At 40.7% G+C, this 15,999-nt stretch overlaps 2 protein-coding genes across 17 annotated transcripts in view; one reads left to right on the top strand and one right to left on the bottom strand.

Annotated features, from left to right (window-relative positions):
• Window positions 1–4,361, top strand: part of NSUN7 (NOP2/Sun RNA methyltransferase family member 7) — a 62,386-nt gene extending 58,025 nt beyond the window's left edge. The window contains exons 11-12 of the mRNA XM_007178787.3: window positions 1,425–1,548; window positions 2,153–4,361. Coding sequence (XP_007178849.2) covers window positions 1,425–1,548; window positions 2,153–2,791 — 763 coding nt within the window. The 3' untranslated portion in view covers window positions 2,792–4,361. The remainder of the gene's footprint in view (window positions 1–1,424; window positions 1,549–2,152) is intronic.
• Window positions 4,362–6,395: 2,034 nt separating this feature from the next.
• The window catches only part of APBB2 (amyloid beta precursor protein binding family B member 2), a 379,382-nt gene continuing 369,778 nt past the window's right edge, over window positions 6,396–15,999 (bottom strand). For all 16 annotated transcript variants that reach the window (XM_057546265.1, XM_057546260.1, XM_057546268.1 and 13 more), the window contains 3 exons: window positions 15,276–15,391; window positions 13,514–13,693; window positions 6,396–9,459 (listed from right to left, as the gene is read on the bottom strand). In XM_057546265.1, the coding sequence (XP_057402248.1) occupies window positions 9,292–9,459; window positions 13,514–13,693; window positions 15,276–15,391 (464 nt within the window). In that variant the 3' untranslated portion in view covers window positions 6,396–9,291. The remainder of the gene's footprint in view (window positions 9,460–13,513; window positions 13,694–15,275; window positions 15,392–15,999) is intronic.

The following is a 15,999-nucleotide window of genomic DNA, read 5'->3' as shown; positions in this document are numbered from 1 at the left end:
CAAATGAGTTTTTAATTTTTCTTGGCTCCTCTTTATAGTTTCTAGCTCCTTTTTACAGTATTCTGCATTTCTGTCAATAAACTTTCTTAATTCCTTCAGTATTTTCATTATCTCCTTTTTGAACTCAGCGTCATTAGACTGAAGAGGTCTATTTCATTGTTTGTTCTTTCAGGGAAATTCTCTTGGTCTTTTAACTGGGACTGGTCCCTCTGCTTCTTTGTTTTACTTACATTTCCCTTACTCTGTGAGTTTAGGAGAAACACTTATCTACTGTGGTCTTGGAGGGCTGTTTATATGTAGGAGCAGCCCTGTGTAGCTTGTGTGGTTTTAATATTTTTGGTGTAAGCGTTGTTTTAGTATGGATGCCTGCTGTCTCTTTCCTCAGTGTGTGCTGGCTGTTATCCCATTGATAGGGGGTGTGCAGAAGCAGTGGCTGGCGTTCTCTCCCAGAGCCTGCAAAGGTGGCAGCTGGCACCCGCTCCCAGAGCTCTCGGTATGGTGGTGGCTCACTCGTGCCCCTGGAGCCTGCGATGGCATCGGTGGCTCATGCCCACCCCTGAGCCCACAGCAGTGGTTGGTGCCTGCTCCTGGAGCCCGTGCAGGCAGTGTCCTGTCGCCTTAGAGTGCATGTGCAGGGAAGGAGGCTGCTATGTCAGGTCCCGCCCCTCCCCTTGCGTGCCCTCAACAATGGCACCTTGCCTCTATGGTGGGCCTGGGCTTCTTCTGCGTACACCCTTGGTTTCAGTCATACCAAAATCCAGCCCCTTAAGGCTGTCTCCGCACAGCCAACCCCTGTCTTCTCCCCAGGTCTGACCTCCGAAGCCCAAGCTTCAGCTCCCAGCCCCCGCCCACACTGGTGGACGCACGTCTCAGGCTGGGGAGTGCAGTGCTGTGAGACTGACCGTCTGTGCAGGTCTCTTTCCATTCTGCCTGCTGCACACCAGTTCTGTGCTCTCTTCTGAGGCTCTGAAGCTCCCCCTCCACCCCAGCTGGTCTCCCCACTGGTGAGGGGACTTCACAGGGTGCCGGAACCTTTCCTGTTTCACAGTTCCTTCCCAGGGGTGCAGGGTCCTGTCCTGATTCCTTTCTCCCTCTTTTTTTTCTTTTTTCTTTTGTCCTACTTGGTTATGTGGATATTTTATTGCCCTCTCAGAAGTCTGAGGTCTTCTGCCAGGGTTCAGTAGGTGTTCTGAGAATTGTTCCACATGTAGATATATTTTTGATGTATTTGTGGGACGAGGTTAGCTCCACATCCTACTACTCCACCATCTTGATCCCTCCCCTTGACATTTTATTCTTATTTGGAATTTTTGTTTAAATAATGGGTAAAACATAATAAAAGAAAATCGGTTGCAATTTACTGTCTCCCTGCATTGGCAAATAAGACATTCTAACTATTAATTGTTTGCTGTTATCTATTGCAGGCTTAGTCCCCCTGTCCTTCCACTGTGCTCCTTAAAGGAAATACATTTGTCCACTGACAAATTTTTCAGAATGGAACCATCTGAAATTACCAATGGTTGTTTTCTTTCTGTTCTCACAAGGGAGGTAAGGATAAAAAAAATCCCAATCCATTTCATGCTTAGGAATTAAGAAACAACAAAGTCTCATAAGAGGAACATAGGAACTTTCTGAACATTTCATAATGGTATGCTTATTTCATAAATAGCTAAAGGGCAGGAAAAGGAATTACTATTGTATGGCGGAAATCCCTATTTTTATCTTTATTGTCCTCCTGAGTGTTTTTCCCTTGCCTGTTCTCCACCCCCACTTCTCCAAGCACTTTGTCAATATCCAGTTCATTTTAGCTCATAGGTAAGAAATAAGCTCTGGACATATATACACTAATATGTATAAAACAGATAACTAATAAGAACCTGCTGTATAAAAAAATAAATAAAAATTCAAAAATTCAGAAAAAAAAAGAAAGAAGCTCTGTAATTCTTCTTTTTTTTTTTTTCTATCAGGTTCACAAATGGGGAGATTTAAGTACAAAGAAAGTAATTTCCTGAGGCTTACAGGATATATTAAGAGACTAAGGTCTAAAAACTATTTCTTTTAGTATAACAAGGATACTCTTTTATCTTTACGGAAACACTGATAAACATTTGTAATATGCACAGTAACAGTTAACTCCCACATTTAATTATAGCGGGACCCATCTGAGACAGTGTCTGTGAAAGATGTTTTGGCCCGTGCTGCAGCAAAGGGTCTACTGGATGGGATCGAGTTGGGCAAACCTTCAAAACGGGAGAAGAAGAAGAAAAAATCAAAAATGTCATTGCCAAAATCTTCCACTTCTGATAGTAGCAGCATCCAGATGAAAATTGCTGAGTTCCTGAGTCAAGAAACTAACGCAAGTGCTCATCAGTCAGAGACATTAACAACAAAAACATCTCTTCCACAGAAGAATACAAATCAAGTGGGTTCTTCCTCACAGGTCAGAAAATCCAACAAGCCCACCACCAATCCTTTAGTGCCTACATTTATGAAGAACACATCTCCCTCCAGACCATACGAACGGCTGACAAACTTTGTAAGACCTCGCCCAGAAGACAGAATGATTGCACTGAAACCCGTAGAGATTGTTTTGCCTCCAGTAATGTTGCCATTTTCTAGTCCCCAAGGGATCAGATCTCAGATACCAACTCAACATTTTTACTGTCGTTGGGTTGGGCCCAAGACTGTCATGCCTGGCTATCTTCCCACACCATCAATACCAAGAAGAGGGAAAAAACCTAAAGAAAACTTACCTTCCTCTCTACCCAGGCATCCTCGACCATGGCTTTGACTGTCTTGTGTTTTTTACAGGTGTCAAGAGTAGTAGATTTTTTTTTTCAAAGTCTGATATTTCTCTGAAGGTTAGACATCCCTACACAAAATACTCATCCTTTTGGTCACTTAGTATCTTCTAAATGTGATTATTACCTTCAAGTGAATTAAGACAAATGAGAATAATATAGGTGAGTTAAGCAAAGCAGAATTCAGAGAGTTCAGTAGCTGGGTGCCGATCTGTTTTAGAATGTCCAGTTGTAGACTCGGTATCAGCTGTTAGAACTTGTCTCACTCTTGCTAACTTTCTGTCTGGACTTAGGACACTGGTTTTAAAGCTGCAACAATTTTTCCTGAAGGGAAACACTGTATGCCTTAGAACAGACTTCTTTTCAAAGTTAACTTGTGAGGCAGTTTATTAGAAAGCGTAGGTTTGGAAAAGATGCTCTTGCACAGACTATAGATTGCTCTTCAGTATCGAGTCAGCTGTAGTTTAACATTTTCAATCACTATCGAGGTTGATTTTTTTTTTCTTAAACATCAAAATAGGAGATGTTATGAGCTTTTGTAATGTGATTGAGGTTGAGTATGAGTAGGAAGAACAGGAAAGTCCAAAGTTCTAGGTGTGAGGAGTAGTTCAGCTGTCCATTCACAGAGTGAAAACTGTTTCTCACTGGAAGAACCTCAAGGATCCTGAGCAGACTGAACATAAGCTCTCCCTTTTAACTATTTATGCCAAATACTGTTGTAAAAAAAGTGACTGTAAGCAAATTTCCATCTAAATAGTAATTCTGAGGAAGAGGCCAAACTGTTGAATACAAGTGACACCCCTATTGTTGAAGAAATCTATACAAATTTATGATTCAAAGATCAGGTGAGATGATGGTCATTTCAAGTGGCACACAGTAATCAAACTTTGGTAAGTCATTTCTGATGCTCAATTAAAATATATTGTAGCACTATTTTAATTATATTAAAAGTCAGTTCATCTTGACTGTATTATCAATTGCCTTCCAAGAATTGGTTATGATTATAATTTCTGGGTCTACTGATTTTTTTTTATCATGGCAACAGAAAGTGACATTAAATCAAATATGTTACAACTGTAAATCCTACTGTTTAAAAACATGTTCATAGACACATTCAAAGAGTTTGAATTTAAAGTGTGTTTTCAGAATCCAGTTGTGTTGAATAGTGTTAAATAAATTCCTAAATTTCAATTCAGGTGGCATGATTTTAGTAGGCTATTATCCTCTTCAAGATGAATATTTAGTTCTATTTCAGCTCTAATATTGTATAATTTTCTCACTTGAAGTGAGGATAAAAAAGGGTGAATTTCATTTTAGCAGTAATAAATGTTTTTAACTGAAGATTTACACTTACCAGTAAAATGTGTTACTGAAGAAAGGAAACATGACTTTTTATACTTGAACCAGACTTAATATTTTTAAATCCCAAAAGAATACTGTTATGACTCTTAAAAAATACAGAAATGTTTTAAATGCTCAGCTTATTTAACTACTTTCAAAAATCAAAAACTATATAATCTTTGCTCTGAAAGTTATAGTATGGTTTCCTCCTATTCCTACTCTCCGGCTTAGAGCCTTCCGTGCCTCTGGGAGGCCAGTGCAGCTGAACTGAACTTTGTTCAGTAAAGAGCTGATATTTTATCCCAGGGATCTTTTATCCCTTTCCTTACATCTCTCCTCTGCCCCAGGCTGAAGAGTATTCCATTGTCCAAAAGTAGCAGGTCTGAGATTTTTATTATTTTCTGCTAATAGTTATTATAAGAAGAAAACTCACACTGTTATGAAATAGTTCAGGATATTTTTCTGATCTCTATAGCAGCATGTGGTTCATGTCACATCACAACTGTAGCCACTTATCTTCAGTATCTCATAACATGAATCCTGTCATACATTATTTTTCTAAGTATATGGAGATTCTCAGTTAAACCATTCATTAAGCCTGCAGTTTTCTTCTTTGGAATCTTCTAAGAAAGAAGGATGTGATCAATTATTTAAATATTTTGGTAGACTAAAAAGGGAAATACTTTGGATTAAAAACAGTATGGGAGAATTCTAGTAAAGGAGAATATTGATTACATTGACACTTTTCTTTTTTCAGCTTCTTAGAGAAAAGTGCTGTAAAAATCTAAAGTAATGAAATTACTGGTTTTTAGATACTCCAATAGCAAATTCAGATTTTTAATGTGTAATTATTTACCACTATATAATACCTGAAACCAAATGAAATTTTGCTCTTTGAGAGTAACTAACTGCTTTTGATTGAGGAAAAAGGTAAACTACTGGGGGAAATGCAAGATGAACAAAAAATGGGTACACACTTTAAATTCTATTTATCTTCTTCCATATGTCTAACAGTTAAACTAAACCAGATTCAACTGCTGTTTTTCTAGTCACCTTTCATTTTGGATTTAGTGCCTGTACAACTCTATCATCTTTCATTCTTTGATATCAGGCTCTTAAAGGAAAGATGGACTTTCTTAACACTAGAAAGAGTGCTTACACAAGCATCAAGTTGGTGACTGAACAGGCCTCTATGTCCAAAATGCCAGCTGTCCTTCCTGAGTACCAAGTAAGGACCATGCGATGAATTATTCAAAATTTAAAGTTACTTTCTAGTTCTTACCAGGTGGAAATATACAATAACTAATCAAAGCAGAATCTTACATTACTAAAATGACTTTTAATTTGAGGTAAGAATAATTTGAAAATAAAATGACTGGCGTGGAGACACTAAACTTTTATTTCTATCTGGATATGTATGACTGATGTCAGATAAATGAGCCAAACATTTTACGCAGCTAAGTTTATTCTCACAACATCTTACATTTAAATGTGTAAAAATGGTCAACAGCAAAAGGGACAGAAAGCAAAACCAAATGTTCTTTTGGGATAAACAAGCTGCTTTGGATGGCAGGGAGCGCTCTCACTGATGAAGTGTGATCAGTATCTTTTCCCTGAAGCTGAAATAAACTTCATTTTACTAGCTGTATAACACACGTTAGCTGTGTATTGGGTTAAGTAAGCCTGGCAAACTAGAGAGCTAATGCTTTTACTAGTTAAGCTGTGCTAATATCAGTTAGGGAGATGTTTCTCACATTGTTTATGATATCTTGAGTTTGTGTTGCAATGCTTATGAAATGAGTGTGTGTCATATAAGAAGAGGAGGAAAGATTTAGGGCTTCTAGTAAATGACCTTGTGTAGAATCGTACAAATGTTCGTCATAAAATCATAAAGTGGAATTTTTTAAAAAGTAGCAGTGCCAACAGTTTATCACCAAGAGCTTATTTTAATGGAAATGGGTCTAATGTTGCTTCATGCAGTAAGACAGACACAAACAAAAACAATGGTCCTAATTAGCTATGGGTGATCATATATCCAGGTGTAAACAAAGGGCAGGAGGACATGTGTCTCTTAGATGAGCTCACACGTGTTGTGAAGGATATAAAAACGAAGCACCAAGCAGTGCTTTAAGTTTGCAAAGTAAAGTTTTTAGCCATAGGCATGTTGGCTATTCCCCTTGATGCGGCCAAGGAGCACATATGTGAGTTGGCAAGTATGCGTCTATCTAGCTGCTTTTAAAAAATAAAAGGAACTTTTAAGTATTTTGCCTTTTCTTATACATATTCCAATAAAAATGTGACTACAAATCATTACAAAACCACCTTTTAGGCAATGTATAGTTCACTGAGATTACTTAGACCTGGATACATTGAGAGATAATATCCAGTAAAGATAATACATTAACACAATAATGCAGTATATTTCAGTAAAAATAGAATAAATAAAATAAAAATATTTTAAGCTGTATTTAACAGGTTAATTAAAAAAATGATAAGACATACAAGGCATAGTGAACATGGCTGCCTGTTTACCAAATCACAGATACAAAGAATGCACAGATAACTGAAGTGTCACTACAATATCAGGTAAAACACTAGCATCCTTTCACAGAAAATACACACATACTTTCATACATACTTTTTGGCCATGGCAGAAAGTGTCTGAACATACGGCTTAACATAATTAATTTTATAAAATTAATTGCATTTAGTATGCAAAGCTATTTTTAAAACAAAGTATCTGCAGTAAAGTTTTCAGTATGTAAAGGCTATCATTCATCTTAATGCATCCTATAATTGCATATATAAATCAGTTTGCTACTTAAAGCTAGCTCAGTATTCTTGATCCTGAAAACATATGTATGCCTTAAAAAAAAAGAATGGGTTCTGGTAGAGATGTCCAATATAAAAGTGGATCACTTTTTTAAGAATTTTGAAGTTTATCACACTAAAATGTTTGTTTCACTGTGGAGGTCAAGATGAAAGATCATCAAGATTGAATTTTGAACAGCTTTTCGAAGGGCACAGTAAGGATTTTCTTAATGCAGTAATTTCTTAGGATGTCACTGCTAACTTTAGTAGAATAGTATATAGGCTGGTGAGAAGTATAATCCATTTCTAGAGTGGCCTCTCTTTTGTCATAACACTAGGGTGCTAGCAAACAATTCCAGAATTCTGAGAGGGAACAGAGGCAGGAGGCCACCTACTCATTCCATCATGTTCTCTGGTGGCTAAGTATCATGAGTTAGGAATATTTCTACCACATGTAACATCATCTCTGGATAGTCTTGTGGGTTGAACAGGATGTGCTGCGTGTAGAATCCTGTCCTCTACAACACATTTGAGGCACACTGCAGGAAAACTGAGAGCGGGCAATGGTTTTAAATCACGGCATGAGTAATTTGGACATACTTCCCTACTTATACAGGGAATCCTAAGATTGCCTGACAATAACTGGATATGCCCAGAGTAATTCTGGAAAGACTCCTCCTGACTGGTGTGGAAGCAGCATAACTTAATAACTGGGAGTTGAGAAGCATGGGTCCTAGTTCTGGCTTTCTCATTAACTTTCTTGAGATCTTAGGCTAGGTGACTGAGCCTCTTTAATTCATATTTTTTATTTCTCAAATGTGTTTAGTACCTTCTCTACCTTATAAGGCTCAAATGTGACGATAAGAATGTGGAAACCATTTTGACACGTACATAGCAGTAGATAAACATAAAGCATTACTTTTACAACGACGTTGTAAAATGATAATTTTATCACTGAAAAGTAAACAAAACTAATGTTTAGATTGAGCTTCTTAGCAACTTCTTCTTTAAAACATTATCAACAGGTGTCTAAATCTGTTTATCTTTACAGCTAAGTCATCTATAGATAGAGAAGCAGAAAAGTGCTGTTTTTGGGAAGGCTGTTAAATAGTCCTTTGTTCCTATGTATATTTTGCTCTGATATGAAATTTTTAAATCTTGAAAACAAATGGAAAAAATATAAATTAAAAAATATATCTAGAGTCCAACAAATTTTAATATTAAATACATAAATTCAGAAAGGTTCAATTTAATGAAGTTTGTTGCCATGGACATTACATGATGGACAGACAGCTTTCTGGGCAAAAAGCATTAAGGTAAGATTGAGCTAGATGCAGAATCCTAGCAGAACATTTACCTAGGAGGTGGAAAACAACGTGGTGGTGGAGATCTAAAATATAAATGACATTTCCTCAACTCCAAGTTGCATATTGGCTAATTATCAAACTAAGGATGAAAGGCTTACGAAGAATATTTCATTTTAATGTTTATGTAGAGAATGGCCATAGTGAACTATAATTCTCTAGCTGCATTGTACAGTATAAGGCAGAAGTTTGAAATATGTCCCACCCAAAATGCATTATGATTTTGTTAATCTCTTTCTTTTTCTTAATAATCAGTTTGAAAACCATCTGAACAGAAAGGCTCTTTTTGTTGTTTTAATTTCTGAAATTTAGTTTTTCAATTTTGAAGCTTCACTTTTTTTCCCAACATCCCCCAAACAGCTGTAGACATGAAATGGTGTCCATGTGTCAAAGAGCTCGTCAAGGAAAGTTGCCAGTTGGTTTCTATACTGATGCCAACAGCCAATTTTTGTCAACCAAAGGTTCGATTTTATGAAAAACTAAAACAAAAGCTCACCATCCTGTTTTTACAGCAATTCAGTGGTATCCGGTATGCAGTGTCTACTCCAATGTTGAAAACAGGGCAAAGTGCTGTAGGACTTAAAAGTTGCTTGTGACAGATCCAGTCGAGAAGACAATGAAACTAACCCAGGTGTCATTCACTCCAAGGACTCAGCTGCTTCACTGGGAGGGGTGCGGCCACATTCTTCCCTGTGTGTGTGACGTTACATAATGTTCACGATATTTACAATAAGAAAGGGAGCTTCCACTGCTCATGATGTAACTTACAGCAAAAAAAATTAGTCATGCTTCTTTTCATATCACACGACGGTGGCAAGACGAGAGAACATGCTTGTCTAACACTGTTTGGTTAGGTTATTAATCTCTGAAGACAAAGCATCAGCAACTGAATGGAAGGCCAGAGATCAGCTCCTCTTCTTTAGTGTAGCTATTCAATCTTCAGTAAATATTACAGGATCCTTTCACATATGCAGCTACGGCGTTTCTGTGACAGGGCGTTTCTGTTTCAAAGTGTCAATGAGGGATAAGACCCCTCGTTTTACATTGGTTGTGACTCTCCTGGTCACAGAGTCTGCTGGTGGAGGAGGTGGTCGAACTTTCTGCGAAGGCGGCCTGGCTACCAAGCACTTCTGGTATCGTAACTGAAATAAAAAAGTTTTATGGTCGTTAATAACGTATCATCCCTTCTTGTTTAACGTGATTTTAATTCACCAATATATTTAACTCCCAAAGGTTAACGACCTGGCTCCTAAACATGAATCCAAGGGTTTATTTTTTTTTTCCTTAATGTGGAGTGTTTTAAATGCTCTTGAAGTTCTCTATATTGTTAGGCTGCGATGAATATACCTCATAGTCAAAGAGCTAATGAAAAGAAAAAGGATTGGGAGGGAGATTATTAACTTTTTCCTCAGACAGGTAATGAAGTAGGTGTTTATGGCTAACCGAGTGAGGGTCAGCATGGTAGAAAGGGCAGGGTTTGAATCTGGCTCTACCACTTGTGAACCGTATGGCCCCAGGCAAGTTATTAAATCTCTCTGAGCCTCAGTTTCTTCATTTTTAAAATAGCTGAAGAATGGCGACCTTAAAAGACAGTGTTATGATTAAGGAATACCTGCAGAATGCCTAAAATAGGCCTAGCAACACAGAAGGCATTCATAAATGTTTGTTCCCATCCTGCTTTAATTTAAAAAAAATTATTAAGATTTCAGGATATATTTTATATACAAGTCTAAAGCTTAATAGATTTAATTTTTAAAAATCCATTAGCACTGGCATCAGGGACAGTTTCCATCCTTCAGAAACAAAGTCACAATCCACCTGCTTTTGTATTAATGCAAAGATAAGTAATTCTTCAAAATTAGATTAAAAGGTTAAAGTGTATCAAATGCTTTTTTTCTAATCCAAGCACTTAAAAAATCCAAGCACTTTAAACTGATTTTCAAAAACCTACTTAAATATTAATAGGTTCCTTAGAACAATTGTGAAACAGGCTGATGTTTCCCTCTGAAAAGCATGAACTATCCTACAGCAAGACTCTTGTCACAATGTGCTGTCGTAGCCCACAGGCCAAAAAATTAGCCCCTTTCAACCCAATCATATGAAAAACGATTTATCACGTCTCCTGTGTGTAAAGTATGTTTCTAGGTCTGCATCACAATCAAAACTACGCACTTCCAGGGCTTCCCTGGTGGCGCAGTGGTTGAGAATCTGCCTGCCAATGCAGGGGACACGGGTTCAAGCCCTGGTCTGGGAAGATCCCACATGCCGCGGAGCAACTAAGCCCGTGAGCCACAACTCCTGAGCCTGCGCGTCTGGAGCCTGTGCTCCGCAAGGGGAGAGGCCGCGACAGTGAGAGATCCACGCACCGCGATGAAGAGTGGCCCCCGCTCGCCATAACTGGAGAAAGCCCTCGCACAGAAACGAAGACCCAACACAGCCAAAAAATAAATAAATAAATAAATAAATTTAAAAAAATACACTTCTCTTTAAAAAAAAAAAAAGTTGGGAAAAAAAAAAAAAACTACGCACTTCCAAACACAGTTTTATAATGGGCAGGTACTGCAACATGGTATACTGGACTGGGAGTTTCTAATGTTAGTTACGTTATATCCAGTGCAAATCAAAATTGTGCCTGATGAATTTCATTAAGCGGACCCCGCTCCATCTCCCTCTAAATTTCATCAAAATAGATGCAGCTGGGCCTGTACCACTCAGCTGCAAAATATGCCTAAAAATTCAGTAGATTCAGAATGTGTTAATGCCAGAGATATTTCAGATTGTATAAATTGATGCATAAATATTTCAGATGGAGAATCATAGAGATCTGAATCAAGAGGAAAGCCACCCAGTTAGAAATGCTGGATACAGAGTGTAAAGAAAGGTTTGATTTTACCCGTATGTCTTATGCTGGATTGGCTTGAGTCACTTCAGCTGGTGGCCCTAATACAATTAAAATAGTAAACAAATGAGTAGAAATTGTTTCTAGAGGAGAGAAAATGAGTCTGGGAATCAGAACAAACTGTAACCAGTGATAAAGCTAATTATTTAATTGCCATCAGCATTTAAAATGTATAATTAAGGCTGAAAGCCATTCATTTTATGACTAAAACCATCTGTTATGATCCTTTACAATTTCACAAAATACCTAAACAGTCACCATCCATCTTTGCTTGGCTGGACTCTCCCATTTTCTATTTTCTGCACACAGTCCCTTCATCCCATCTCAAATCCCTATGCCTGGTCAGGAGGTTCATCTCGACTGCTTCACCGCGCTGCTGCTCTCCACCCAGCCCCGGTCCTTTATATGCAGGTGGACTTGGGTTAGAATCCTGGCCCCACAGCATCTGAGGGGAAACTGTACTCTAACACAGGACTGTGGCGAGAACGAAGCCAGATTATAAGTGCACGACACAGGTCTTCCCTTCCCCTCCCCCTCCTCCCCTCTCCGTTTCAAAGGTGTCTTTTAAAATAAAAGCCAATTGGCTCTCTTCTCGTCCCCCACCTTTGCCTCTGCCATCCGTCCACCTCGTCCTTTCCCCTCTTTGTTAACTAGCAGTGTACTGTCTGTAAAGAAACAGAGGACACCCTCCACCGCCCTCAGCTCCACCCGTTCCTGGACTCCGGGCATCTTCTGGCTGGTCTCAAAGTTACTCTAACCCAAGCAGCACTCTGACCCAACCCCAGGCCCTTCATCTACCACCAAGACCTTGGCCCAACTACAAATATGACCCCTATTTCAATCTGGCTTTACTGGCTCATCTCCCTCAGCCTCAAAACTGTGAGGATCTCCCCAACCCCCCAACAAATGAGCAAGTATCTCAACAGCGTGCTTCCAGCTACTCCTTCACCTCAGACCTGGTGAGCGACCTGCTTTCAGGGCCACCTTCTTCCTCCCGGTCACTCCTCCATCCAGCGCAGTCTTACACTTTCACTTAGAGTACTTTCTACACCATAACAGAATTCTGGTTTACCCGTCTCCCCCATAGGCCTAAACTCCGTAATGCAAGGATCGTGTCTTATTCCTACTTGAACTTCCCCAGAGTCCAGCCTACAAATGGTGGATCGAGTTAAATGAAGTGCAGGTGCTTCAAATTCAGCATTCCTCACTGCCAGCCAGGTGTTTCTCCATCACCTGCTCCTGTCTTTTCCCCACTGCCACTCCTGGTTTAGATGCAACTCTCCCATGGACCAGTAAACTGGCCTCCTGGTCATCTCCCCACTGCCCTGTCCTTTCAACCCTCCTCCACTTTGCTTTCTTCTCTCTTTTTTGGAGTATGCGTTAAAACCTAACATGGTCTACTCACTCTCCTGCTTAACAACCTCTGTTGAAGGTCACACCTTGGCATGAGATCACAGGCCCTTCGTGGACATGGACTCGCCTCCTTCCACTTGGCTCCAGCCACCCTACCTACTGTTGCTAGAATACACCATGCAGCCCAGGCTTGGATGTCTACATTCAAACAGTTCCCTCCTTCTTACTAGAACTTTCCCAGTGCTGGGAATGACAGGAGCTCAAAGGATATTTGCAGAATGAATGACAAGGTGTTTCTGTTTGTTTGAAATCATGTATGTGGTACAAAGAGCACTGGCTTTATTACCCGGAGGCTCGGGGGTGAACGCAGGCTCTGTCACTTAGCAGCTCTGCCCTGGGGCCTGTCCTTTCCTCTGAGCCTCTATTTTGTTATAAATAAAAGAGAACTACTTAACAGGGCTGTGGTAAGAATAGAGTTCATAGATATAAACAAAGTATGTAAGAACAATGCACTTAGACCAACTATCTAAAATAAAAACCATTCAATACACTGAATTTTTAAAGAATTACTGAGTTGGTTCCAAACAGCACCAACTCACGCATGACCAGCATCTCCTGATCACATGCTGAAATTACTTAGGGATCAAGAATTAAGAGTCCTCAAATCCGTGGTTTTGGAGGTCACCGTTCTCAGTGTTCCTGGCGTCTCTACAGAAGAACTTGGCTCCATCCAGTCCTGCTTCTTTCAGGTGTCCTGGCCTCTTAAGACGGCAAAGTGCTTGTCACGATTGATTCTGTCCGCAGGAGTGAGGGTGTCACACAGCAAGGCATTACTTTAGACATCAGACTTGGCTTCTTTTAAGTCAGTAACTCTGCTCTAATTTACAGCATATTAAACAAAAGCAGGGGCCCGAGGGTCGAACCCCCGCAGCGGGCTCACTCACCATGCAGGCGGCCTGCACCGCCTCGGACACGTTACCGGCATTAGGCTCGCACCAGAAAACGTGGCACTCAAAGTGCTGGTTCCCAGTGTCCATGATGAAGGCAAACGTATGCACATCCTTCCCGACGCCCATGAAGGATAGGAATCGCACCCGACACTCCACCAGGATCTCCTCTTCATTCTGCAAGAGACGCTGTTCAGCAGCTCTGGCCAAAGTCACAGACACGTTCGGACCTTAAGTCATAGAATCTGCTTACAGTGGCTGCATAGAGGAAATGGTGTCTAAAAATATACAGCCAGACTGAATTTAGACAGGACTGTATTTTTCTAGAAAGGCAAGTTTCTAAATGTGTCTGGAGAGGCCTCACTGCTGTGGGTGCCTCGTTCCGGCATTTAATCTGCTCTGAACCACGCTGCAACTGGGTATGTGTGTTCCGGACTCTGTCTGCTTGACTCCAAGCCCGTGGCTTCACTGTGGGCAGGAACAGTGTCATGTATACTTTTTCCGTATTGCCCATACAGTGGCTCAGAACCCATTGGCCCAGGCAAACCCACCGGAAACCCCAGAGCACCAAGAGGAAAGGAGCTGTGGGCTCTCTTTCCATCCAGGTCTTCTTCCCCAACTAAACAGCACATTGAATCATATTTCTATCTAAAACTGTGTAAAACAAAAAGTTGCCAAATACTTTTTTTCTCCTTTTTCACAAACTGGTATCCATATGGTGCCGAGTTAAGAAGTGTTTGGAATTCATTCTTATGAACACCACATCCTTTGCAGCAGCCATATGCAATTCCTGAAAATTAGTAAATACATCCAGAATAACGCTGACTTTTGGCTAACATCTTGACTTATTAAAAATTCACTCAGGTGCTGTGGAACTGATTAACAGGCAAACTAAGCTGGTCTTAGAGGCTGGGAAGTTTTGTTGGGAGAAATGACATTTACATTGAGATCTGCGTAGGGGCTGGGAAGGCAAAGGGGTAGAGCACAGAAGGAGCAGCACTTGCAAAGGTGCTGAGGTAGGGAAAGGCACCACATGTTTGCAGACCTGAAGAAAATCCAGCGGCGCAGGCTGGAGCGGCAGGCAGGGTCAGTGAGCATCTTACTCCTCTTTAGAAATTGAATCGGGCTTGAAGGTGAGCTGCTAGTGGACAGAAGCCAAGAGCAGACCAAGGACTTATGGTCTTTCTGTGACAGATGCCTCACAGAGGCAGAATGGAAAACTGATCCTGCTATACTTCTCGCTGTGTGCCTGGAGGCAGTTACTTAACCTCTCTGTGCCTCAGTTTCCTCAACCACAAAGTTGAGATAATTTGTGTTGAGGCTAACGCTGGCCTCTCTCCAGATGACCAGTGGTCCCTGCTACCACAAGACCTTCCACCACAGAAGGCTCTCCTGCGCCCCAAGCCCAGATAACAGCCCAGTCAATACCGGAGCCTGGAGAGTGGCCAGAAAACCAAGCCCCATTAGTGAGTTACTGCTAGTATCACACAGTCACTTCTAGCAAATGATTCCAATCTCCCAGGCTTCGTAGGAAGGAAGAATGAGGAGCGCCAGAATAGAAGCCTCTGAGGTGTGCAGAGGTCCAGGCACAAAGAGCAAAATGTCTCTCTCTCTTTTTTTAATGTAGGCTATTTTAATCACAAGCAAGCACAACTCCCCAGAGGCCAAGCCTTGGCACGTGCCTAAGTTTCATGGGAGCTTACTGTATCCGAAACCTCACTGGATTCGACAGGCCCACTCCATCTGCCACCCTTCTCACCTTGTCACTGATGACAGTCACAGTAGCATCGGCCACGTTCATGTTCACCGAAGGCCAGTCCTCCTTGCTGGACGAGGTCGTAAGACTTTCTATGGCATTGTTCAGGGTATCCATTCCTGTGGATGGAAGGGATAACTGAAAAAGGTCCTAAAGCTATTTCTGAATCTCAAACGTGGGCCCAAATCACCCAGTAACACCTATGCCCAGACTGGTCTTTTTTTTTTTTTTTTTTGTAGCCCAGACAAGACATTTCATTTGAACATTTCATTGCTCAAAAGAAAAGAAATGCCAGCTTTTTCAACAGAAAGAAGGGTCATGAGAACCTCCAGAGAAGCAGTGTGTGATGTCCTGTCTAACCAGGACATCTCTCTCCCTCCCCCACCTCTCTACAAAGATTCCCCAGCTCCGAGTGTATAAACAATATTCAAATGCTACCTTTTCCTAAGCAAGGAACCTTGAAAAAGGGGACCCAACAGAAGCCAGCATCTGCCAGATTACCCTGATCACCTTTCACTGTACTTTGTCACTTAAACAAGGCCAAGTTTGGGCGGCCCCTGGACACGAATAGCACGTGCTATTCGATGGGGCTCTTTGGCTGGGTGTTCCCACAGCTGCTTTTGGTGGGGGTGGGTGGGAGAACAACGTTACTGAGATATAATTCACATACCATACAATTTACTCACAGTGCAAAACTCAACAGTTTCTAGTATATTCAGAGGTGTGC

This window comes from Balaenoptera acutorostrata, chromosome 5 (assembly GCF_949987535.1).
Source record: "Balaenoptera acutorostrata chromosome 5, mBalAcu1.1, whole genome shotgun sequence".
NCBI lineage: Eukaryota > Metazoa > Chordata > Mammalia > Artiodactyla > Balaenopteridae > Balaenoptera > Balaenoptera acutorostrata.
The sequence above is the reverse complement of the archived record's forward strand: the minus strand, read 5'-3'. Positions and strand labels throughout refer to the sequence as shown.